Source organism: Gavia stellata, chromosome 5 (assembly GCF_030936135.1).
Source record: "Gavia stellata isolate bGavSte3 chromosome 5, bGavSte3.hap2, whole genome shotgun sequence".
NCBI lineage: Eukaryota > Metazoa > Chordata > Aves > Gaviiformes > Gaviidae > Gavia > Gavia stellata.
In genome coordinates this window covers 3690535-3717316 of record NC_082598.1, presented here as the reverse complement: position 1 = coordinate 3717316, position 26782 = coordinate 3690535, and the positions used below count along the sequence as shown (strand labels likewise).

General features: G+C 43.6%; 1 protein-coding gene across 1 annotated transcript in view; it reads right to left on the bottom strand.

Annotated features, from left to right (window-relative positions):
* Positions 1-22354, bottom strand: part of SMOX (spermine oxidase) — a 46994-nt gene extending 24640 nt beyond the window's left edge. Inside the window, exons 1-2 of the mRNA XM_059817842.1 lie at positions 22322-22354; positions 1320-1554 (exon numbers count right to left, since the gene is read on the bottom strand). Of these exons, the coding sequence (XP_059673825.1) occupies positions 1320-1527 (208 nt within the window). The 5' untranslated portion in view covers positions 1528-1554; positions 22322-22354. The remainder of the gene's footprint in view (positions 1-1319; positions 1555-22321) is intronic.
* Between the last annotated feature and the right edge of the window lie 4428 nt (positions 22355-26782).

Below are 26782 nucleotides of genomic sequence, written 5' to 3'. Positions count from 1 at the left end.
GGAGGTAGATTCCCGGCAAAGGCAAAGAAATGAGTAGCTGGTGAAGGTGTCCAAAGGTGAGAGAACTGGTCTCAATACTAGTACAACAAAACTATTTCACAGGTGCCCTGACAAAATGATATATTGCTCCCTGAAGATTTCAGGTCTTTAACACTTCCCTCCTCTCACAGACATGATCCAGGATATTTTTAATACAGTGTATTGTGAGCAAAGGACACACTTCCTATTCTCACCTCTATGCCAAGTCTCAGCAGAATGTAAAGTGCCCTATTCAAACCCTGGAGATTAGATTTGTCTGACTGCCTTTTCATTCATTTCCCTTCTGAAAGTTCATAGGACACTGCTGTTTATTTACTGTGGTGAGTTTATCGAGTAAAATACAGTAAGTGATGTAAGCACCTGACAAATAAAAAGAAAGGAGGGCAGCAAGAGGCTGAAGTTATTGAATACAGAGAGTGGGATCAGAAACAGAACTAGTTAATTGAAATCAGGAAGGCGATTCAGTAAAAGTGAAGAGCTTTTTTGCCCCCTGTGGAGAAGAGACAGGCAATGCCCTTCTAGATACCAGGGAAAGTTTCATTGACTATGGTGCTGCAAAGGGTAACGTTAGTTCCAGTATTTTTGCATTTAGAGATTTTTACAAGCCCTTCCAATTGACACTGGATTAAAATATCCAGCGTCTGCACCTTTATTACACACTGAGAAAGGAAGCCACAGAGGTAGGAAAGCCGCAAATCAGGATGAAAGGATGCATTGAAGAGGTTTTTCCAGCAGCCTGATTCACAGTGGGTAGTGCCCTACACAGTAAATTAGTTCTAGGGAAATGAATGGGGCTATTCGTGAAACAGAATAGCTTGGAGCTTGCCCCTTTGCAAGTGATTTAAGTCACTGAGAAACAGCCGTTCACTAGCCAGGAGATTTACTGACTGCTCCTAGTCAAGAGTCAAGCTTGAAAACGTTGGTGGAAACTGTCTCAATACAGTTACTTAATCACAGAACGCTTCTCACAGACCTGCTACACAGAGGTCGTCCTGTACAAATTAAAACAATCACCGAGGTCTTTATTTTATAGAAATTATGGTTTTGGAGCAGCCCTCCCTTGGAAGATATGCACAAGATCGCTCAGATTCACCCACCCACCCTGAAAGAAGCCCAAGGATTTATGTTCCTGACAACATCACACCTCAAATAACTTTTTGCTTGTTCATGTTGACTGAAAAAGCACATTTCCAAGGTCAAATTAACCTAATGACAACACAAAGCCTTGCTAGCAGAATAAAGAAAGCCCAGTGCATTACTCCCAAAAATGCTGCTCTTACCAAGTTTCACACTTTGCACGCGGCCTCCAATTCGGTCAGTCGCCTCAAGGATAGTTACATCCGTGAAACCGCTTTCCAAGAGTGCTTTCGCTGCTGACAGGCCTGCAAGCCCAGCACCGATAACTACTATTCGAGGCTGTCGTTTTCTCCGTAGGCCACTACTAAGAGGATCATCCGTGCTGTCTGCAGATATTTCACAACTTTGCATGCCGTCCAAGCTCTCTTTCTAAGGAACCTATGGAAAAAGCAAACAAGCGTGTTCAGGGATCTCGGCTTAAACTTATCCTCTGCAGTTAAAAATCCTAAGGAGGTCTATAAAAAAAAAAGGCCAGCAGAAAAGAAAGAAAACTTGTGAACTAGACCCAGCCTTCAAAATGGAATGCGTAGTAAGGATAACTGAGGTCAAACAGGGATGCAACAACTTTTTGGCCTGGAGCACCAGTACTGGAAACTCCAGAAATCTCCACCCTCTTGTACCATGTAGGCTATTTCCAGAGAAGTCAAAGGATTTTCAAACTCCCATCTCTTTATATAATCTCCAAAAGTGGCGATTTTGTGGTAAGGACTTTAAAAAAAGAGAAAAAGAAAACCACATGTCCAGTGCCGACAAGCTCCACAACACAGAGATGAAGCTTCACTTTGCCCCTGTGGCAACCACAAAGCATAAGCTTCAGATCATATAACTACGGGACTAGGTAAAGAGGATTTAGCTCAAAGTATGGAGATCAGATATCAAACCAGCCATTACAGAAATGGTACAGACGGAAAAATGTTTCAACTGATGAAAGCCAAAGGCCAGTTGAAAAATTCACAGCCACATGATGCAGCCCCTGGAGCCAACACTGTCCTGCCACATCAGGATCAGCCTCAGTCTTTGATGAAGAGAGGTTCAAAACCATACCAGTCCTGACTAGCCCAATTCTACCTCCACCTACCCAATGCATCCAGCTGCTCCTCCAAGCAGTAACCTATTTCTCTTTGCAAACTCCTAGAAGCCATCTTTTTGACTGTGTATACCCTTAGTTCTCAGGTCCTATCACCTTATTTTAGTACATGGCCTGAGTCCATGGTTAAGATTAAACCTTAATCAGGGATGACCAATGTAGGATGTCCCTATACACAAATGTCAATGTCTACTAATCTGGTTCTGGATAGGTTCACAACTGTCCTCAAGAGCATGAAGGAACAGGGCACAGAGACACATACTCCACCAGGCACAAGAAGACATCAGTCCTGACTTGCAAAGGATAAACATACAGCCCAGGATACATCAGCCCTTGAATCAGCTGGTGCCCAGTGATTTGGATAAAGCGCACACATGATTCCTAGCCTTACCGTCCTCCCTACCCAACGCTTACTCAACGCAGAGAAATCCAAGGAGCTAGAATGCTGCCTCTACCTGTTGCCAAGCTGCTGGATACTCCTTCTGAGCTCTTCCCCAATTTTCCCAGCACTTGGCCAGTGTCAAAGACTCCCGTTTCTCTCTTGCATCACCAGAAGAAGCAAACCTTTGTGCTTCTGCTGGGCTATTGCAGTATATATATGATCATGTGTACTAATGAAGTACAAAGCAATAGTGGTTTCCTTTGGACAGTACCTTTTTCTCTGGGTTCTTAAAGCATATTAACATATATAACATATATAAATACATACATAACATATATAAATATATGTTGACCAAGCATCTCCTGCCCTCTGTAACAGAGGTGACACCAGACTGCAGTCAGTAGTGATTTAAGCAGCGGTATAAAAAGTAACATGGTCCTACTGGAGCTCTCAACAACTATTTTGAAAATGTTTAGTTTCAACTGGAACAACTTCAGCTCAATCCACCCTATCTGGGTTCACCTGCAAGAGAGATTAGCACAGTGCCTGTAACAAACTCTGCTTCTGCCAATACAGCTTGTTCTAGCTGCCACTGAACAAGGGAACAGGTAACATTGAGCCAGCTCTGCCTGCAGCCATGCTAAAGGCTTCTACCTGCAATTACATCAGTCATCTCCCTGTTTTCATCTCCTGACCATCTCCTTTGTCATAGGGAGCCAGACACTGATGTTGGGAGAATTATTTCCAAGCTGAAGTCAAACACATCAAGCATCCAATGCCTTCTAGTCTGTGGTGAAAGAGTCACGCATCATGGTCATTTGATAAGCGGAAAAGCTGTGAGCACCCAAAACTAGGCACTGGACTTACTTCTGAGCAAGTTGGATTCAAAAGCAGTACAACAGTTTGAAGAAGTAGCAGCGAACAGTTTCTTCCGTGTTCCACAAGAAACAGTAAAGATCTAGAGCAGGCAGCAGGGAGGAGGATGCAAAGCTGCATCCCTACAGCAGCTGGTGAGATGGGTCAAGTTTCCAGTTGCAGACACCTTAGGACTTGTCTCTACTTGGCTCTGACACTGACTCACTCCTCCTGTTGACTTTCCTCATCTGGGACAGGAGTGTTTTGTTCTTTTTTATCTTAATCCACTCTGAAAGTGGATTTTCAGAATGGGTTAAGATAAACAGTAACATGGCACTCCAGGTATGGAGGACCTCCCTCGGGAGTTAGCGAGAACTGCTCCAGGATATGTAGGTTAAACCCTCGCCAGTCAGACGCTGATAGGAAAGGTGAGACCACTCCTCAACAGAAACACACACCACAGAGATGAGGGACAACATTCAAGTTAATAAAACCAACCAAAAAAAGGAAGCATCACTTTTCTCTCTTTACCAGTGCAGGACAAAGGGAAGGAGCTGGGCTTCCTACAAAGAAATGGTTTTTTCCATGATCTTCTCTTGAGGTTGAGTGATGCCACTACATTTCTTGGGCCCTGTCAATCACTGGTCCTTTACCTCCCTTCCCAAGCATGCCAATTTATTGATTTCTAATCTAACAAGATAAAAAGTGAAATTTCTCTGGCTTCTTTTAAGACCTTTAAGACGGGCCCAAACATTGGGATCTCTATATTCAAATCTTCAGGGAAGTCCACCACTGGGATACGAAGGGCAAAGCAGTACAGTTATTAAAGGGTACATAAAACTGCCACAGCAAGTCATATTGAAGAGTCTGGGGTTGGTACGAAGAGGAATGACCCGCTTCTGGCAGCACCCAGCTGCCAGCAGTGAGTCCAATAAGGACACTGTAAGGTAGAGCTAATGTCCAGACCTCTAAGCGTAACAAGCCCGGGGACTTCTCCCCCTTGCATTTACCGACTTCTTTTTGAATCCCTCTATACCTCTGGCCTTTGCAACAATTTTGTGGTGAGGAGCTCCACAGCCCATTAATCTTATGCAAATATTAATGTCCTTTCGGTGGTTTCAAAACCACTACCCAATGAAAATTCACGACATCCACCAAAACCATGAGAAACACTGAACAGTCATTCCATGTTCACATTCTCCTCGGTGCTACAGACCTTCATATAGGATCCTAGTCATCTCTTCTTCAAGAAGAAATAACTCTTAATCTGGCTAGTCCTTCCTCATTTGTGAGCTATTATAAACCCACAGCTGAAATAACTCTTACTAGAAACGTCTTCAGGATTTATTGCAACCCATAGACATTCTATAACACTCTCCACTTCTCATCCAGTCTCCAGATAAAACTTCAATGCATGTATTTTAATTGCCACAGTAGAGAAACATCTTTTCTGCCGTCTACATCCTATAGAAATTGAACCAGTTTAGCTCAGTTTTTTAAGTATAGCTTTCCTAATCCTGGCTTTGACGAAGTCATGTGAATTCTTCACATGAAAGCTTCAAGAAAATGTTTTCCCCTCCTGTTTCGGCACTTCAATACTGGATTAGGTGACTTGTCTAGACAGATGAGAAAATAACAGGGTATTTTGTGTATACAGAATCCTGATTTAGAAACCACCCTTAATTAGCCAACAACTTTTACCATACAATCAGCAGGAGAATGCAATTAAAATTTAGCAAGATCTTGGGCTTTCCAACCAGGATACATGCTCCATTGTGAAATGAACAGACAATAAAAATATATGAATCCCCACTACACTTTATTTCAGTATCAATTATACACTCTGTTAGGCTCATGAGTAAGACAAGCACACTAAACATGGTCTATTATGTGCAATGCTCTACCCTGACTACTTGCCAAGCCACCAGCCAGGGCTTGAGCCAGTGAATATTACGAGGTTCTCTAACACAAAGATAGTTTGGCTTTTTACTTTTTCTTAATTGCCAAAAAGGGTTGTTTCTTTCTTTTTTTTTTTTTAAATCACAGAGTAAGATGTGTGTTAGTTGTCCTATTGTGAATCTCTCTGAAGCTGTAATTTTACTTTGTGTTCATCTAAGAGCAGGGTAGTACTAAATCATAGCTTCACTAGAAGTAAAATTCCCCCTGCCTTGTCTTGCTTATAGCTTTCCTGTGAGACAGCTAACAGGCACTGGTTACCCACACTAAAAAAAAAATATCCAAATACACATCTTCCTTCTGTCTTAAAAATATAGCTTTGATCCTCTTACCTCTTGTGCATCTAAGTGTCTCAGTCATGATATTTTAATCACTTCTTCCAGACCTGCTCCCTTTTCTGTCTCTACCGCCATTCTGTCCTTGCCTCCCTAGGTGCCACTACCCTTCATTCATCCCTTCTCACTGCTGCCCATTTCCTTCACTCAAAAAAATAACTTAAAAAAATCCCTAAAAACACCCCCCCTCCAAAAAAAAAAAACCAAACCCTGAGCTCAAATGCTGTTTCCCAGCAGGCAAATCATTGCAAAAATGTATTTTCAGAGATGGGCATCATTCTACCAACCCAGAATCATGGGTTTCCATTCCTGGCATTTGTACCCTTCAATCCTATGAGGTCCCCATCCCTTCATCTCTGCTGATCTCAGTTTTGCGCCCAGCCCACTGACTGCTCAGGGAAATGACTCTTTTCATCTGCACAGAGCAGCCTTGTTAGCTTTCAGCAGGATTTCACACCAGAGCTATCCTAGCAATAACTTAGAAATAATTTTGAACAGATCTTTGTGTTTCATCCTTTCAATAAAGATGTATTCTGGATATATTCTCTTTAACACAGGGTGCCTTCTACTTACTTAAGTTACAATGGCCACACAGACAATGGCAACCTAGAAATAGCATGAATGCAAGCGTCACACTAGCCTGCTCTACCTTCAATCCAGCAGCAATAGCAACAAAGTTCAGAGGTATGTCCACTTCGTGGTTTGTTTTCTCATGTTGCCAGTAAAACCTTGCAGGTCACAAGGAAGAAGCCAGAGAATTAAGGCAGTTCACAACTGCCCTCCTTCTTATAACAATATGCTCTGATTGGGCTATTCTTCTAGGACCCTTAAGAAAAAGGTCACCAAGGCTCCGACAATTTAAAAATACAAAACCAAAATAAACAAAAACATTTCTCAAGGAAATCTGCTATTCTTAGCTCACCCAAATACTCTCGTGGTAGCACTGTCTTTTAGCTGTGATGACACAAAGACTTAGGCAAAGCAACGTACTGAAAACAAGGGTTGCGTGCTTAAAGGCTTGTCTGGTGGTTAGTTGGGTTTTTTGGTTTGTTTATTTTTTTCCACCAGGATTGTCTAGTCTTAAAAAAATATGACCTTTTTCTTCCTTTCAACTTCACATCACACAGCAGGTTGTCTTATACCCACAAGCCATAGCTGTGAGCTCCCAGCATACCACAGACCACAATCACAGTCATCCCAGGTAGGACTTGTCTCACCCCATTTCATCATTTGGGTGTCCAACTTGCATCTGCTGTCTGCAGCCTTTCAGGTGATGAAGAGGAGGAGTAACCCATCCTGCTGATCTTTGGCATACCTCTTAGGATGGACAAGCTGAAACGAAGCTTACAGACCAGTTTAAAACAATCACCTAACCTTTCTGAGTCCTCTTACATTAGCAGTGTAGCTAGGATCAGGAGTTTGCTTTGGAGTGACCTCAACACCTCCACTTCCCATGCTTTCATTCATGCTGTGCAGTGGTATCGAAGCAGTCAAATGGCTTCACTCCTTGTGGATTAAACTAAACTAGAAGATGCACTCCAGGACAGGCAAAATGCATCCCAGCCACTAAGGGGCATTCAGGGGGCCAGAGCCCAGCAAGTCCAACCTGAAGCCTCCAGGGACACACACTCTGTCAGGGACAGACATGGGGACCTCATCACTGACTCTTTCACCCAACAAATCACCTTGTATTACCACGACATACTTACTGATCTAGAAATAGCTTTCGACAGCTAAAATGAGGTTGAGAGGAACTGCACCTCCAGAAGAGGCAGCCAGTGGTGACACTTCCACATGCTATTCTGAGATTCCTGCATGAGGACCCAGTTTTCTTTCCTAACCACACTATTTGCCTGAATTTTTCAGTCCTTCTGTAGAGTGTTGAATTGACAGTCTTCACTTTAACAAGTGTAATAGCCAGTCTGGAGGGTGAGAAATGCATCATCAACACAAACAAATCCCCTACTGACTGCACAGACCAAGCAGCTCCAGCATAAACCAAACAAAATTTACCAGAATCACTTTATTCCCTCTAGGATTTTAATTGATGGGAATTAAGCATCATCCTTAATCAGAAACCTGAACAATAATATTGTGTGTGTTTGAAAGGAACTCAGATAAAAACAACAAGACTTCATTTCAGTTGAAAGACTAAATGGAAGCACAAGAAATAAACACACTATTATTTTATTGTTATTTTAAGTGCAACTATTCAAGATACTATCAACACATGAAGGGGCACTACATATACATGTGTTTATAATGCAGGTTTGTCATCACAGTCTGAAAGTGTTTACAGACAGAGAATACTTGACACCGAAGGATTAATTCAATCTAAGCAGAGACAAAGGGAGATTGAGCAACCAAGAGCAGAAGCTAGAAAAATTCAGAACAGAAATAAGATGTCTATTTTTAACAGTGACACTAATCAGCTGTTGAAACACTTTTCACTAAAGACAGAGAGGATATTGCTTGAAGCTTTTACATCCGGATCCAATCTCTCACAGACATTCCCACCAAAAGACAGGGTTGTGGTGCTGGGAATGCTCCTGCCTATATGATGGAGATGGCCAGGACAGATGTTCAAGACAAAACTTTCTGGCCTTTGCATCTCAGCAATCTACCCTCATGCACAACTGGCATCATTAGCATGGTGTTGTAGAGACAGAGCGCACACACAAGCGGTTTCCAGTGATGCCTAAGGAATGACAATCAGTCACACAGGCCACCCAGTGCAGGGTATCTCCTGGGCCTCAGAAAACAATAAAAAAAAAGAAACCAGCAAACTTTTTGATACAGAGTTTCAAAAGCCTTTTTTCAACAGATGTAATAATCTCTACTATTTCATCACCTGCACACAGAAGAGTGGTTATCTGAAAGCACTATTAGCAGAGCCCATAGACAAAAGGTCCACAAAGGAAACAGAAAGGCAACTTATTCAGCAGATGTAAAGACACTCCAGCATTTAGGCCATTAACTCATTACGCAGTCTAGCACTACTTGCACTGAACAACTGCATGGCTGTAATGAGTAACCTTTATCTAAGTAAGTGCAATAACAAAACTTTCAATTATCATCTCTAATGCACCTTTTTTTCTAAGCTGAGGAAGAATTTTATCTCCTTTAACACCTTTCCAGGCTTCAGACTCAGGCTGTCCAGTGAGCATAGGTCAGGATAGAGCAGATTGTATCTCTGAGTAGACACAAAAATGAAGTAGAAGGAGATTTCTGCGCTGGCCCCAGCACTGCCTGTCGCCAGTGCCTCCCGTCGCTGTTAGCTGTGGTTCTCTCCGCGGCTCCTGGCACAACAAACAAGCATTTTGTAACTTCTCCCTCTTTTCCCCTTTCATCAGCCTTCTCAGAAGCAAGCACATTAATCCTTACTGCCTGTTATTTCAAGATGCTCTTTCCAAGCTTTCCAGGCTGTAAACATGTCGAACTGGAAGATATGTCTCTTTTCTCCTTCTCCACATACCCCCCCTCCTTTTCAATCCAGCAGGTTGCATGCCAAATTCGCTCACAATCCTTTTTAGAATCACCATTTACACCAGCACGGGTTAAGTACGGACATCCTTTCAACAGGAGGCTGGAGCCTTACTAATTGAACTTAAGTACTCCACGTCAGTCAGATACGTGAGTGAAACAAGCCTGCTGTTACAAACTGCCTTTGTACAGCAGTTGTGCAAACACCAACCTGGCAAGGTTGCATCTGCAGTGCAACGGGAGGTTTATTGCATCGGAAGCAGACGCGCCTCGTTTACTCAGCCACCTGGAGAGCTGCAGGAGCAGGATAATGGTCCACAGCCATCTACGTACATACCAGGGCCCTTCCCAAGCTCATAAACCTGTGTCACCAACAGCATACGCACCAGTGAGATCAAAGTTAACTTGTGTTACGCCTGCACACACTGGAAAGCCACTGCCAGCTGGGCTGAAACCAGGTGGAGAGTGGCATTTCATCATCATCCTCATGCTCAGGTTTTATCCAATTCGGTATTTCAATCTAAACAGGTTTGCCGGCTGGACATGGGCAGGTGGAACAAGTCACTCAGCCCCAGACCAGTCCTGCTGCCCTCTTTTGCAGGCAGCTACCAGGAGTGGGCAGGCAGCAGTCTTGGCAGAGAAGACCTGTTCTGACAGCTCACAGAAACTGGAAGTATTGGTCAGAAGCAGCCCCTGAAAGGCTCTACTCCAACCTCCTGCTCCAAGTAGGACCGTCATCAGCACAATCTCCTTGAATGCAGTGTTGTCCAGTGCTTGAAACAAGCAAGACAGATCCAAAATCCCCTGCTTTTCCCATCAGTGCGACTTCAGCCCCTTGCTCCTCATCACCTCTTCATGTCTGACCGGAGCCAGGACCCTTGCAGATGCTGCATGGGGACATGCGAGCCTGACTTAGCAATTCTCCCTGGACCCAATCAGGTCTCTATCAACTCTGCAGCACCCTCTCTACTGCATCCCACACCATCAATAGAAACCATTTATCCTGTCTGCCTCACCTTTGCCCATCAGCCCTGGTGATGGAGAGGTGGCCATGCTCATCTTTCTCACCATGGTGGTACAAGGAATCCAGAAAGCTTTTCACAAAAACAGGGCAGCACTCCTGCCGCAGACGAGCAACCCATGCCCTGCCTTATGTTTCTGCAGGCAGAAGTGGAAACAAAGTAGTTTGATTTCCAGAGAGCTGCTGGCATTTATAGGGGTAGCTGTGAGAGAAAAATAAGTTGGAACTGAGGACGAATGCTACCATCCACTAAAATTAGCCCATGTAAAAGCCCATGCCATCAAATGTGGCTTGAGGCACTGAAAAGGCTGCAGTTCAGTAGTGTTGATGTTACATTAGCATCTACAAGCCCCATTTACAAATTACTGACCCACCCCAATGACTGACACACAGTGAATGCAGAGCTGGATCAGACATCAAGGAAGGAAACACATTAATAACACACCATGTGTACTCTTAGACAGCAGCATGAACAAAATGCTTCCCATTCTACCCATATGCCAAACCTGCAGCCTTGTGCCCAAAACCATCAGTTTTTTGAAGGCAGCAGAAACCTTCAGGCTGACTCTGCACTCTTCTTCCTCTGGACGCATCCCAAAAGAGACAGAGGAAGATCACAGAATTAACTTTCACCTGTCCAAACTCAGGTCTCCTCCGGCTTGAGAACATGACCTTAGCTAGGCTGCCTACTCTTGTAGCCTTTACTCTTGTAACAAAACGCTGCAAGCCTTATCTTCATTTCCCCCTCACTTCCAGAAATATCACCTCCCCACAGCTCAGGAGAGACAGAGGTGGGGCCATATTAAATTCTTTCCTCTTCTCAACCTGGGAAGAAGCTGTGCTTCTTCAATACACATACAAGAAACAATGGACTCCTACTCCTAGTGTGACCACTGATGATCTGTGGGACCTTGGGTAAGCCTTTTCACCTATCTATGTCTTAGAAGGATGACCACCCAGAGCCACCTTTGTAAACCTACTCCGCTAGTTACGAATAAGAAGGAGCCCAAAGCTGCTAGATCTTAGAGTTGAGGCCATCGGACCTTATGCAGGCTACAGGCTACAACCACAGCACCACTCTGTGGTTCTACAGTGCTGGCTTAGAAAAGGAATAAGTTCTTCAAAAACAACAGCAAAATGTTCTGAGAAACAATATTTTTTGTAAGTATGATCCAAGACAGCTGTCCCCTTTGCCTCTTCCCACAACACCATCATCCAGGAAAAATGTGGGGGAGACAGAGAGAATAAACTGTCAAATCTGACATTTTATAATTATATGAAAAGGCTCCATGATAAGATCTCCTGCTAGCTTAGAGGCACTGGGCACCTCCTTTGCTGCCTGATTTTCTGAGCAGCTTATCCAAAGCTGCATTGCAAGAAAAGACATAGCTAGCCAGTGTCCAAATCTCTGAGTGATCAGACCAGCAGCCCATGGAGAGTGGGAAATGTGGACAAAACAGCATCTGTGACAATTCAGTCTTCAAGACAAGGAGGGCCGGCAAGCATTGCAACAAGCCACCCGCTCCCAAACCCATCACATGCGGACCAGCCGTCCTGCTGAGAGATGATTTGCAGAGCTGGCAGGGGAGCGGACTGGGCAGGCTATTTCAGACAACAAGCCAGCAAAGATGGAGCAGGCAGGGAGCAGAGCTCACTTTGTAAATGGGTGCCACAGTTCTGACTTTACAAAGGAACCTGCTGAGGAGCACAGAAGCGTCACACATGATTTGTGCACTAGTGACGAATCTGCTGCTGCAGCCAGTGAACCCCATTGAATAATACTGACTTCAAGTGAAGAAGTGTCAGGATATTTTGTCTTGTTACACCCATATGTGCTGGTTTTGGCTGCACACCAATGTTCAGTTTGCATTGTCTGCAGCAAGTGGTCCAGTAACACACCGAGTAGCTCCCAGAAACACTTGTCCCAGTAAGCCTCGTCCACTCTCCAAAGTCACCAAAATTTGTGAACTGGGAAAATCTCTGTACTTTTGAATGTTTAGAGGAGATTAAAACAAAAAAAAAAAAAAAAAAGGGTCACTGGATGGTGCTTTTGATCAGGAAACCACTGCACATTTTTACCACTGTGATCCAACTTGTTCTAATGCCTGCAAATATCCCTCGAGTCAAATGAACTTGTTCAAAGCTGATTCACACCAAGGCTACTTTTTAAATTGGGTAGTTGTTGACAAGTAGAATATATTTAACAAGCCCCAAGCATCTTGGCATGCAGTATAAAGACTTCCTATTATGAGTTGGGTATTTTTTTTAAGCTAACATATGGGCAGAGCAGGTTGTCTGCCACAGGGCACTTCCATACAGTGCTTGGCACTAACAGAACTGCAAGGATATCCAAAAAATAAACCAAAGAACATCATGCCAAGAACACAGGGGATGAATCACGCCATTTAAAACTCACTGATAAAATGCACTATTATGTGTTTTTCAAACCCTTCTCATCTGAGGGAGAAGAAAAGAAAATAAATCAAAACAATTGGCTGGTTTATGGCTGATTCTCAAGCATGTTCCTCTGGCTGAAGGGCACTGCAAGAATACAGCAGGCTCAGCCAGCTCTGAGATGCTGGGAAGGGAGCAGGCTATCTTGACCTACTCTTCAAAGGCCCCTTTAACAGCCTGCTGGAATGCACCTTGGCCAGCCGGTCAGCATCTTGATTTGCAGAACAGGAATAAAATCAAGGACTAGACAATTTCTCCACCATCAGAAGCTCCCATGGGGAGCAGTCACCACCCCCAAGTGATTCCTAGAGAAATGGGCTGCGAATGAAGTCAAAGGCCTTTCAGGAACACACAGCAAGGGCACCCTGTGATGGTAAGATGGGTCAGCTATGGTCAGACTGGCTGAGCTTTTGGTACAGTCTTGAGGCACAAGTCTCTTCCTTCCCCTTTGTATTGCAGTTCTGGTCACACAAAGCTGGTTAGCTCGTCTGCAGCTGAGACAATGACTTCCCTGTGCCATGCGGTCTGGGCTATGGAGCTTCTCCTGCCCACGCAGCTAGTAAGATCAAAACACTGCAATGCTGTGGTTCATGTGCCAGAGGCTAGAGTATTACACAGGACACAGTTGAAAGGAGTTTCACAGCAGCAACAAAAAGCACAGCTTCGGCATGTTCCTTGCACAACAGAGGAGCAAATCCAGTAAATCCTCTACTCTACAAATCCCCTGAAGATAGAACAAGTATATGATGTAGCTGGCACATCAGCATCCCCTTTATTTTGGGAGGTTGAAGAGATAGGTACAAGGGCCTACCTACCTAGGAGGCATCCCACAACACCTACTCCATCACCAGGGACAGCTTACACTGCCAGAACACTCTACTGCATGAGGAGAAGCTGGAGAGAATAGGGACACCAGAGTGGCATTCAACCTGCTGCAGTGAATGGGATATTCCTATCTTAACCCTGGTGATAGAAATCATGATCTAGCCAAAAATTCTACCACCTGTGGTCTCTACACCCTATTGACCATGAGGGACCTATCAACACTGTGAGCTGGCCAGAACCCAAACCAGTACAGCAAGATGCAGTTTGGCCATGTCAGCCTCAGACAAGACAGAAGGTTAATAGCTCAGGAAGAGAGCCGTTGAGCTAACCAGGACAAGCAACAACCAAACCCAAACTGGCCTGCCTTTTACCATGTCTTTACAAGCTTGCCAAGCCCTGTTTGACTCCGTGGTGGGAATCTTCCCCTTATTTCCAGCTCCTCCATCACATTCAGTATTGGGAGGTATCTGCCACTGCTAAGCTTCTCGTGAAAGCAAAGCTTGGTGTGTCAGGACTGTTAAAGCAAGGAGAGACAGACATTAAACTACAGAAAAAAAAAGAGGTTATAAACTAAAAACACTGGCATAATGGATCAGAACAATGCTGCAAACAAGCTTCCTGCAGAACTTGTATTCCGACTGCCAAAAAGAGTTGTACTCTATCCCATCTGCATAACCGTGCGATCTTATCTTCACTACCCTCCTTCTCTCTTCAATTGTTTGGGAAACTTAATTGATAAAACCAGCCTTAATTAAATAGGAAACTTGCCCATGTTTGCACAACTCGGAACACAATGGGGTCTCAGTCAAATAAACACTGGTGTCCATATTACATTTGGGAATTCTCTGTGGTTTGGGGTTTTAAATTCATTGCAGCAAGCTTGGGAGCAAAGTTTCAACAGGAATCTTTTCTCCTCCTCCCATCCTGTGTAACAGGAGAGTGAGAAAGGGAATGAATCCGCATTTAGAGAGGCTCAGTACCAGTTCCAACTCAATGTGTACATGAGGATCATTTCAGGACACATCATATGAGACATGCTATCCCAAAAGCAATTATTTTTTCTCACCACTTCTCAGAACCCAGACCTAACAAACTGCCCTGAAATAGCACAAGTCTCTAAATAGCATCATTTCTTCTCTATTTGAAAGCAACACCCACACTGAATCTTTGATTTTAAGCCATCCCCGAGCAGTTACCACATCTTTACCATTCAAGCCACAGGGAAAATCATTAAATGCAACAGAAACACTAGGGGATGAGAACCAAAATTAGAAAAGCCGAACACCACACGGATTTATTCCCAAAGTAACTGGATTGAGTTCAGCCTGGGCCAGACTAGACGTGACTCCAGGAAAAGTATGCCTTTCCAGGTGAAACTGTATTGAGGGGACTTCTCCTGGGCTTGTGCTTTGCTGGAACGTTAAATGCAAACTACATGCTCCAGCTCTAAGACAGCAGACACAAAACCGGGGCTGGCTTTAGCACGCTGCCTTATACACAGCTTTCTCTAACGTGCTGTCTGCACAAACTTGCTCATATATCAGATGAGAGCCCCAAGGCAGAGGAATTCAGGTTGGGAAGCATGTCCTTAGATCTCGGTGAAGTCTGGGTCATGGCTGGCAGACTGTCTTTCTGAGATTTTTACCCACCAGAAGCTTCCCTTGAAGAAGGTAGGTGTTTTCCCCATGCTGCTTGAGGTGTGGGGTTTTGCGTACGACAACTGGAAATGTTTCAATACAAAAGCACAGATCTTCTCCTAACTAAACACTGTCTGCATTCAGATCATCTAGAGACATCGAGAGGAAGTGGGTGACTGCGACAAAAAACATCTTATATAGGAATGCATCCCTGCTGTAACACAGCAGGAGCAATTCACCCTGCTGAGTGATTTTCCTCCTGAGCGTGATGCACACCAAAACAGACCAGAGAGCAGAAACAGCTCATGAAAGACAAGGAAAAGAAGGGTGGGCGAGGAAAGAGATGAAGACACAACAGTGACACCTTCGGCTTTGTTTCCACGTTGTTGTAAACTTCAAAACAAAGCCCAAGGACAAAATTTTGTCTGGAGATTCCAACAGAAAACGTCCTCCAGTCAACTTCTTGGGCTTTGAGGTTACAAAGTGCCCTGCAGGCGACTGCAGCCTGGAGTGCCATGGGATGCACACAAATGATGGATTATCACTTCTGCAAGGTGCCTTTCATTCATCACGACACACCTGAACTCAAAAACATTTCTTCTCCGTGAAGATCAAGACATCTACTGAAACAAAGGAAAGTTTACGTTGCATCGCTCCTCTACAGTAAACTATGTCTCAAACAGCTTCACAGCATTAAGATAAAACATTGCTCAGAAACAGAAAAATTAAATAGCACAGGCTGAGGGGGAAAAAAAAAAAAAAAGAAGAGAGATTTTAGATCTAAGGGATTTTTCACAGAACAGGAAGACTTGTCATGTGGTAAACAGCAGAAACTGGGAACTGGGACACTTGTGATTTATCTGTTCTTCCACAGCCTTCCCATGTGACGGGGGGTTAAAGAATGACAATCCTATCCATAAGTTGCTAAAAATGTAGCACAATTTCAACGTGTTTACATAGGAGCTAATTTGATTCAGCATGTCACGGTTCAACCTTTCGATACTTCAGCTTCACCATGAGTAAAACAGCATTAGCACCTAGCTGTGCTAAAAAAGCATTTTGATTAAAGCCCTCAAATGAAAAGCAATCAGTGAAAAGTATTAGATACCCACCAGGACCAAGCTATGTGGAAGTCCGAAGAGATAACAAGCCAGCAAATTTCAAATCACTGTTTGCATCCATCCCATAACTACATGCTGAAATCCATACAGCCTACAGATAGGCTGGCATGTTGGCAAGCAAAATTTGTCATTTCTAAATTTAGCAGACACTTCAATTATGCGATGCTTCAAAAGCAACAGAGATAGAAAGTGGAGTTTGTAGGATGACCCTTTAAACTTAAATGAGAGCTCTGCTCACTAAGCAAAGTCTTTTCTTAATCCCTTCCTGTTTGGACAATTTGATCCACTTCTTTTTTTCCACCGCAACGGCAAGGGTCTGTCCTGCAGTGAATGGATGGGCTTTTTTCTGGGATAACTTCCAGGTTAAAGAGAAAGGATTTACACTTGAATGAAACATAGGCTCTGTATTTGGAAAATTTGTTTTGAAAACTTGGGAAGGAAGCAAAGCCTCCTTCATTTAAAAAGGGACTCAATTAACATTCTCCAACAAGTTTTCCTATCAAAAGAACAGTACTTGCTGGGGGACATGTGACTTGAAACTTGTTCTCCTCGCTCACAATGTCCCTTTCTGAAATACAGGCCACTGGTTTTGAGAGACACTAGTATCTTTGCACAGCTTTCCCAAGGACTGTCTGTCACAGTCAAGGTCTTGACTCCAGACATAAGATGTTCTATGACTTAGGCTCAGGAAACTTAAAATAGTGCTTAAAGACCCTAATGAAGACCCAGAGTGACACATTCACTCTGTGAGCACTGTGGATCCCTCTACAAGGACAGCTCATCCATGCTCAGCCACAACCGCAAGAGGAATCCTCCCCAAGAACTAAGAAGCATCACAAATCTCACCACCTTGTCTTCTCGGAAACAAACAGCACATCTGGTTTTGGTTTTAAAACATTTTGCAAAGCAGACACTCATGTCCAACCAAGCAGGTGTTCTGCTTTTGATTCACAAGTTACTGGCTGTGGGTTTGATCTGTAGCAGGCAGCAGCCAGACGGGACCACCGTAGTAGTGATCTTGGTTTTGAAAAACAATCCTGAAAGTGCTGGGCATGTCTAGATATTGCCCATACGGGAGAAGGAAAACAACATATGCCATTATTTTTTTCTAGATAAACCTAAAGGGAAAAAAAGGTCACTGACAATTTAATATCCACTTTTATTTCTGAATTCCCTTATCGACTGCATATGACAGAGCATTCTTCACCCTTTAATAAGTATAGGTTGAAGTCTAGCCTGACTCAAAGTTGATGATGGATTGAGTATGGGAGTTTACTTCAATACACAGCAGACTGGGATGGGAGATAAAGGTATTATTAGTATATATTGTTACAGAAAGCTTGCAACCTTCACCTCATTCAACACTTTGGGGAGACCATCTGTAACAGACCACTCTAATTCATTTCTCCTGGATGCCTCAAATTGAAGTCTGACCCAGGAACGCAGCAACAGAAGGGAACAGTTACCTGCAGCCACCCACCGTCAGTGTCTCAGTTAGGAGGGCAGGCTTTCTACATAGTGAAAACAAGGACACAGACTCTCTCCCAGTAACTTAGGTGCTGAGATGTGGAGCACCCTTTGGAAAAAATATTATTTTCCCTGCTGACCACGCTTTTAGTCCAGGCACTAAATCAGGTGTGGGTAACTATAAAAACTCTTCTGCATTCAACAGCTATTTTCTAGTTCATCCAAAATAAATTGGTGGTTTGAGAGTTGGTCCACTGAAATGGACCAAAACAGTTACCCAGCAATCTTTTCCCTTCATCCAAAATAAAAGTGATTTAGAGGTTTTGTTATTCAGTAAGATTTTCCATGGGAAAGTCAGCATACTTCAAATTCACACCCCACTTTACAGTGGAATAGTTTCCTCACATGGACAAGTGTCTAATTCTTAACCCTTACGGGCCACAAAAACACAGATGTCAAGACAGAAGGCATCAGAGAATCCTCCAAACTTCCCATATAAATGAACCACAAGGTACTTTGCACAGCTGGTAAATCAGCTGCTCAGTGATAAACACACTTAACGGAGTTTACATTTGCTTAAGACACTTAAAGATTAAGAGGTGTACTGCTGTCTTTTCTGCCTTCTACAGATACATGTTGGACAGCATAACAAGCTGTAGATACTTTTTAGATGAGGTAAACAGGCTATAAATGAAAAGCCCTAGGCACTTCACCCAAGATACAGGGCCAAAATTTGGGCTAAACTTGAGCCTTGTGTCAAAATCCTCCATCGAACCCAAGGGCATCCACAAAAGATTTGGACAGAGCATATTTCACATAGTCACTTTCCCATTACCTAGAGCTAAAGATCCCCTTGGCAGATGCATCATTTGTACCCAGAAACGTCCCTTGCAGATACCTAGGTGGTGACAACTAGTGAAATGTGCTCATATCCACATCTTTCAATAAATAAGCTATGGGCTGGGAAAATATAAACACACGTCTTCTACAAGAGTCTGACTTTGTTTTTGTTACGCCTTTGAAAAGAGTCAATCGACTCCAAAAGTTTTAAAATGGGTAAATGCAGTAACTGCATCTTCTCAGGAAAAAAAAAGGGAAGAGTATTTCCATAACCAAATAGCTTTTCTCTTCCATGTAGAGAACTGGTAATGCCAACTCCCGTGCAAGCTTTCTAATCCTGTCCACTCTGCACCTCCTTCATGTGCTGGAAACAAGCTTTAGGACAGGGAACCTGCTGCAAAATCCAGGTGTCACACACACACGTAAGATGCATCTCTCTGTTATATCATGTTGGATTTAAAACCAGGGATGAAGTTATCCTGCATGTTTTATTAAAAGACACCTCTGAAAGGGATTTAACCGCTAGAAGAACTGTGCTTTTAAAAGTGAAATTGCCCAGCTAAGATGGGCAAAGTCTGAAAGTGTTGCAACTCTCTGCTGTGGGACTCAAATGCTAATGTAGATGCCACAAACATACAGAGCCTCTACTGCAGAAAGTTCCTGGAAATGAAGTGATGGGGACACAGGACCGTATTTACACTGCTGCTCCACCGTGCAGCTTCTTGTGTCCATTTGTCACCAAGCACATCTTCCCCTCCCTGCTCCAAAGCAGATTAAGCTTAATATACTTATGTAGTTGTGAAGTGTACTGCCTATTATCCAATTAGACAGCTAACGAGATCTGAGTAACAGCACGTAGGCACAGATAATCGTTGGCCAATACCTGGTACAGATTAGACACGTTCTTTATTTTTACAGCCTTTGCAGAAAAAGGGTTGGGATTCGTTCAAAGGCTGCTCTGAAGACTGGATTCAGGTAATGGTTTAATTTTGTTTGGGACCCATAAACACATCATGTTTGTTTCCTCTTGATCTCCTGGAGCTGTCATATGGCAACTGTCCCGTTACGAAAGTCCTGATAAATCTGGTGTAGCTTGCGCTTTTAAACTTTCAGTGTGGACAAAGGTCCCTTCTAGCTTCAAAAATCTATGGAACAATAAAGGATCTATGCGTCAGCAGGAAAAAAATGTATGCCTGTACAGAAGTGATAAGGATATTCAGAAATGCAATCTTTATTAGCTCTGACACTGTTCCACATGACTTTCCCGTAAGATCCAGCTAAGAAAACATGAACTAGATGTAATCTAGCCATAAAATGGCTGCTTGACAACATAGTTCACAGAGTATAATTATCAAGGGTTTGCTATCTAATTGGGAGGGCACTGGAAAGCGGGTCCAGCCAGGCACAAGAGCTGTGCAATATTTTCATTACCAATTTGGATGATAGACTGGAATGTATGGCCATAAAACCAACAGATGATTTCAGCTGGGAGGATCTGCAAGCACTACAGTGTGCAGGTTTAGATTTCCAAATGATCTTGACACACTGGTCCAACATCAACAAGAGGAGATACTTAAGAAAGAGAAGTCACAGGTACAAATGCGAAAATGGGGAGCAACTTCCTATACAGCAAGACTCCAGAAAAGGATGTGGCATTTTAGAGGGTCATGCTACAATTGTGAGGTTCAACAATGTCCCACAGCTGCATAAAGGCAAACGTCAGCCTGCAGTGATAACCCATGGAAAGCACTTAGCTATACCTTGCAAAGTTTTGCCCTCAGTTGCTCACTGCTGTGCAGCTAATATGCTTATTATAAAAGCAGACTGGAGAGAATCTTCTGGAGAACAACAAAATTAAAAAACACCTGGTATGAGATTAAGCTGGATCCATTTAAGCCAGACATGTCGCTAAGAACAGACTAGCCCAGGCAAGCAGGCAGGCCACAGCCTGAAAGAAGCCTCCTTCTTCCTACAACCAGAAGGAAAAATTCAGAATTTAGCTCTTCTGAGTTTCATACTCTGGCTTTAATCTCTGTTTAAAAACAAGCTAATGGCCATCAATGTGGATGGAAAGAACAAGAGTCCACAGGCTTATCAACATAGCAAAAGAGACCAGAAACTACTTTTTAGAATCCCATCTGCTTTTACGTCACACCCCTCTTCTTCCAGCACACTTCCCCATAGAAAAGCCCCACCATAGGTCAGTCTGAACACAACTTTTTCACTGTTTTGAAGCAACTCCCTCATTCACAGGTCTTGGAAAGAGTAACCATCCCACAGACACTTAACCTGACACTACAAATGGGGAGATACAGATTGGACAGGTGGAACACAAGGCGGTTAAAATTCGGTTGGATCGTTGAGCTCAAAGGGTAGCAGCCAACAGACCGAAGTCTTAACTGGCAGCCCTATATGAATGGTGTTCTTCAATGAACAGCCAGTACTGACGCTGACAGTGCCCAACATCTTAATTAATGCCCTGGATGACGGGATGGAGAGCTCCCTCAGCAAGTTCAGAGACACCAACATGCTGGGGTGAGCAGTTGATACACTGGAGGGCAGGACTGCCCAGCAAACTGGAAGAATGGGCTGAAGAAAACCTCATGGAGTTGAGAAATACAAATAAGAGTTCTTCACCTGAGACAAAAAATACCCACTGTCAGCACAAACTGGAGACTGGGGAGAAGCTCTTCAGAAGAGCTCCTGGGGGTCCTGGTGGGCAATAAGATGAACAGGAATCAGCAGTGTGCCCCTGCAACGACAAAAAGCCAGCCACATACTGGGCTGCATTGGAAAGGACAATAGCCAAGAGCTCAGGGAAACGGCTCCTCTTCTCCTCTTGGCACCAAGTAGGCTGCATCTGGAGCATCACCTAATTTAGCTGCACTCCCCTGAAAAGACATTGACAAACTCGACAGAGTTCAGTGGAGCACCACTAAGATGGTCTGGTCACTAGAATACATGATGTAAGAGAAGAGAATGAGGGAACGGGGTTTGTTTAATTTGGAGAAGAAATGGCAGTTAGTGAGGGATCTAATTTCTATCTTCAACTACCTAACTGGGGGGGTCACAGGGAAGACGGAGCCAGATGCTTCTCAGTGAGTAGGACAAAAGGACAAGAAACAATGGACATAACTTGCAGCAAGGAAAATTCACAACAGGAAAATATTCCTCACCATGAGAGCACTAAGCATGGCATCAACCTGCCACACTTGACTGGAAAAGGTCCAAAACTTGATGAGAAAAGTCCACAAGAAACCTACCTTTAATTCTGGCCCTGCTTGGAGCAGGAGGTCGCACGAGAGAGCTCCAGATGTCCTATGCAACGTAAATTACTCTTCGGTTCTAAGAAATCATTACGAAGAAACACTGAACAAGGGATTTTGCCCAGTAGCCTACAGCACTCTACACTTGTTCAGTGATAACAAGTACTCCAGACACCAAAGCTGTCAATAAAATACCTTCCACATGACCAAAGATCCCTGTATCTGCAATTAAGGGAGAAAAAGAGTAAGAAAGAAAACACTAGAGCTTTCACTGCTATTTGAAACAGAACAAGAGAAACTGGAGACTCACATTATACAAGTTACCATACAAAAGCTCTGCAAGAAAACTGTGGAGAATTCAAAGAAGATACGTACTGATAGTTCGAACAAACAAAATCAAGACTGCTCCTCCCTACCTGCTCTTCCCACCGCAATAAACATGAGTCGACGCCAAGAAGTGTTTCAGACCTGTCCAGACCAGCCTTCATTTTGGTGTTAGCTTCTTCAGTTGTCTCAGGACAAAGGCTCTCTGTATGTAGACATACCTTTCATACATACTTCCTTCTCTCTCCCACTGAAAGGTATAAGAGGTGTTAATAGATCTGGAGAAAATGCCTGCAACAATATACACAAACAAGTTTTTTCATTTTTTTTTTCCACAAAAATAAAGTGAAGCACTCCACAAAGTGAAGCACTTAGACACAGTTCAAATGAAACTGCCACCTTCCTGTAAGCATCCTGTAAAATGAACCCCCTAAAACCTGGCAAAATAGATACAACTATGGTGTATGAGAAGGTCAATGAATGCTACAGTGTTTTGTGTAACGTGGACCATTGTGGGACATGGTTTAGTGGGCACGGTGGTGTTGGTTGATGGTTGGACTTGATGATCTTACAGGTTTTTTCCAACTGTAGCGATTCTGTGATTCTGTGGACATCTGTCCATCTGGAAGTAGCAAGACCCAAATTCACTTCTCTCAGATGGACAAGCAGCCCTCAGGTATCTGTCTCTGTCACATGACAGCTATTTGGAATAATTTTCCTAAAATTATAACAATCAAACAACAATCACCTTCAAGCAAATGGCTAATTCTTCCTTTAATGCTGGCTGGCGTGTTACTTAGTTTACCTTTCTAAGTAATGTTTCTAATGCTTATCCACTGCATTTTCTGTCATGCTTTATGTTGGAGTACTACTCTCCTCTTAGAATAATCTTCACAGCCACATTTTACCAGCTTTGAGAATGTGTGAATAACTGTATCCTTCACAGAAACTAAGAGATAGTACATACAAAATCAGATGCCCAGAGCATAACCACTGCAGGGAAGGAGAATAGAAGGTCACTCGTGAACTACATGCACCCATCATATCCCAAGGTCTACATATGAGAGTCATAAAATTGTGTCTGTCAGCTCAGTACAGGTAGGTACTAGATGGAGCACTGCAGGCAAGTGTTGGACCCTGCAGCTCAAGAAAGACATGGCCCAGACATTCCCAAAGTCTGCTGCAAATAAAGGACTGAACAGTTCTCCGTACAGTAACAGAAGGGCAAGAGGTTAGCAATTTTCAACTGCAGCATGAGAAATAGAAGTCAGAAACTATGAAAATCTTGGTAATGGTAAGAACAATGAAGGACTTTAAAGGATCGCCCAGGGAGGATGGAGAAAGTCCATCACTGGGAGGTTTTTAACAACTGTGTTGGACAAAGATCTGCTGGGAAAGTTTAGATAGATCTGACCCAGTCCTGGGGCTGGAGGTCAGATTAGACAACTTATTAAGGTCCCTTCCGGCGCTGCTGTACTTTGCTTATAACAGAAATATGACAACAGAATGTATCAGCAGCAGCCCCAGAGCACACAAGCTTCCCTAATATTTCCATAACATGGCAGAGAAATGCTGTGAGATCCTGTGTGCAGCAGTTGCCCATTCCCACATGGTAACTTCTGCCTCTGTTTCTGGAGGAGCAATACAGTGATAACATAAACAATCGGTCTTACAGAACAGGTACCTCAACAGGAGCTCCCTAGCACAGCCTTCCCAATGAGACAGTCCCTCTCACATCCCACAGCACGGGGATGGTTGTTAACAGAAGCCCATCTGCACTTTTTCTCCCATTTTGCCTCCTTCACATCCCACCCTGCAGTCAGAGGAGCTCACTTTTTTTTTTTTTTCCTTAGGCCATTTTTCTGTTCCTCCCTGGAATATTTTCACATGTAAGATCTTCAGGCATGGATCCCTTTCATGTTTTGGGGAAGCCCTGAGCAAAATGTCTGTGCTTCTAACAACAAAAAAGCTTGCAGATCATCTGCTTAGCATTACAGACTCCCATCTCCCCTCCAGCACTGCTCAGCTGGGAGCCTGGCATGAGAAATCCCACCTGCATAAACTCTTCATGCAGAAACACCTAGATAGTGCTGACCTTTCAGTTATCCGAGGACAAGAGGAAATGGCCTCAAGTTGCACCAGGAGAGGTTTAGGCTGGATATTAGGAAAAATGTCTTTACTGAGAGAGTGGTGAGACACTGGAAGAGGCTGCCCAGGGAGGTGGTGGAGTCACCATCCCTGGAGGTGTTCAAGGAATGTGTGGACGTGGCATTGTGGGACATGGTTTAGTGGGCATGGTGGTGTTGGGTTGATGGTTGGACTTGATGATCTTACAGGTCTTTTCCAACCTTAGTGATTCTGGGATCCCCATGATCTGCAACCTTCAGTACTTCCTACCGGCTTGCCTGTGGCAGCCAGTTATTGAGAGCGAAGCTGACTTTATGTGATGGTCTCATCAAAACTTTGGATCCCCTCCTAACGCTCCGCTGTGCCTCGGAGGGAGCCCACCACACAGTCCTGGATCCCACCCCAAGAGAATCAGGGGACAAAAAGGGTGATGACACAGTGCTTAACTCTAAAGCCCGTGGTCACATTCAGCCCTTTGTCAAGTTCTCTTCAAAGTCCAAACAGAGGCACCAGATGCTTTTGTATAACCAGAGCAATGGTGTGAGCTCCCCATGACTATAAAGGGGACATTTAATTTAGTCTACTACATTATTGGAAGCACTGTGCTTCTGCAAGCATTAATTAACAGCACATACTGTTCAGTGAGATCAGACCATCCAAGCAGCAGAGTGTAAACTGCAAGCCCTAAAGCACTAACCTTTATCTCAGGGTTCAAGCTTGAGCTATCAGCAGCACGGGGGTTTTAGGAGTTTTTGCTTCCTTGCGTGCCCCCCACAACTCCTCCCGGCTCATTCCTGTAAATGCAAAGCCAATCTCCAAGCTCTCAGTCGTGTCTATCCATGGAAGCACGCAGTGAGTGAGATGACAGTAGTGGTCTGAAGTAGAAATACCCACCCATGTGTGCAGGTGTGTGTTTCTGAGTACACCCCAGCACATCTGACGGCACAGTTTTGCAATCCCAGGAAACTTAGATCTAAGTTTGCACTGTCCTTAAGAAGGACAGTCCTGGCTATCTGTGTAGTGCTGACAGCAGCAGTCATGGGACAGGCCAGGGATTGGATCCAACTGAAAAATAACCCTATAAAAACAAGTAATAATTTGCTGCCAGGTGTGTGGGCTCCCTGATCAACATCTCTCGCCCACAGTCACACCAGAACATACACAGGAACAGGACCAACCCTTTCACTAGAAGTAGTGCCTTAAATTTGTATTAAGTCACCTGTAAGACTATATCCTGGTGAGGGTGGAGAACAGTTATGCAAGAGAGGAAACAAGCAGTCGGAGATAGGACAGCACAGTGAAAATATCTTAATGCAGTTGCACTGCTGAAGCCAGTGTCTTGCAAAACAACGCTCCTTCCAGCAACCCAGACTTTCCGAAAGGGTTTATGATTTTTAAGAGTTCAACCAAAGGATTACCAGACACTTTTAACGATGCACATCTTCCTGGCAGAGTCCTCTGGGATCACAACTGTGACCGATTCCAAAAAAGAAAATCCGGTTAGAAAAAGATTGGAGATCAAAGCAGGAGGTTACACCTACATCCTGGAACATGCAAGCCCATGGGACAGAAGAATTTTAAATTCAGTTTCAGACTAAATGTTTGTCCATCCAACAGAATCATTAGGTTAGCATACTTGAATGTTACACCTGTACAATCTCTTCAGAAGAAAAAACATTCCCCACTTGCCCTGCAAAATGAATTAAGCTGAACAGAGCTCTTGTAGAAGAAAAGAAACTGCTCCTTTCCTATGCAATACCCAGCTTAGGGATAGGGCAGGACTACCTGCCTAGCTCAGCACAAGGTATTTTCTGGATACATTAGCTCCAAAGTAGCCTGAGTAGGTATTTCACAAGGGAAATGATCCAAACCAAAGTGCTTTTTTTCTCCCCCCCCCCCCCCCCCCCAAGTGTGCAAACATCATCATATCCTGTCCAATCTTTCAGTAGTTCCAAGCATGCCAGCAGCCTACGCTGTTAAATGCCACTCAGCTAAATCTAGAGGACACACTTAAAGAAAAAAAAAAATAAAAAAATTGGGCATTACGCAGAATAATGAACCATGAAGAAATGACTAAACAACTATCCATTCTTCAGAAATTATCTACCTCCATTTAGTTCTCTACTTCGTCAGCCAGGAAAACAAATATTTTCTTATTTCTTAAAAGGTAGTTCCTGCCTTTGAAGTCAGTGGATAAAGAAAAAATGGATTTTAATGAAATTTTCAAGCCATTATAAAGATTCTGCAGTCCTTTAAAGACCTATTGGATAAAAGAAATGCAAGGGACCAAAACCAAAGATTCCCCGCAAGCTGAAATCATCTTTATTTACATCAGTTCAGCTCTCTGGGCTCCCCACAGCTGAGCATCTGCCTCGCTTACTGTGACCTCCATTCTGTCACTGATCTGCTCCATAGCCTCCAGCTTT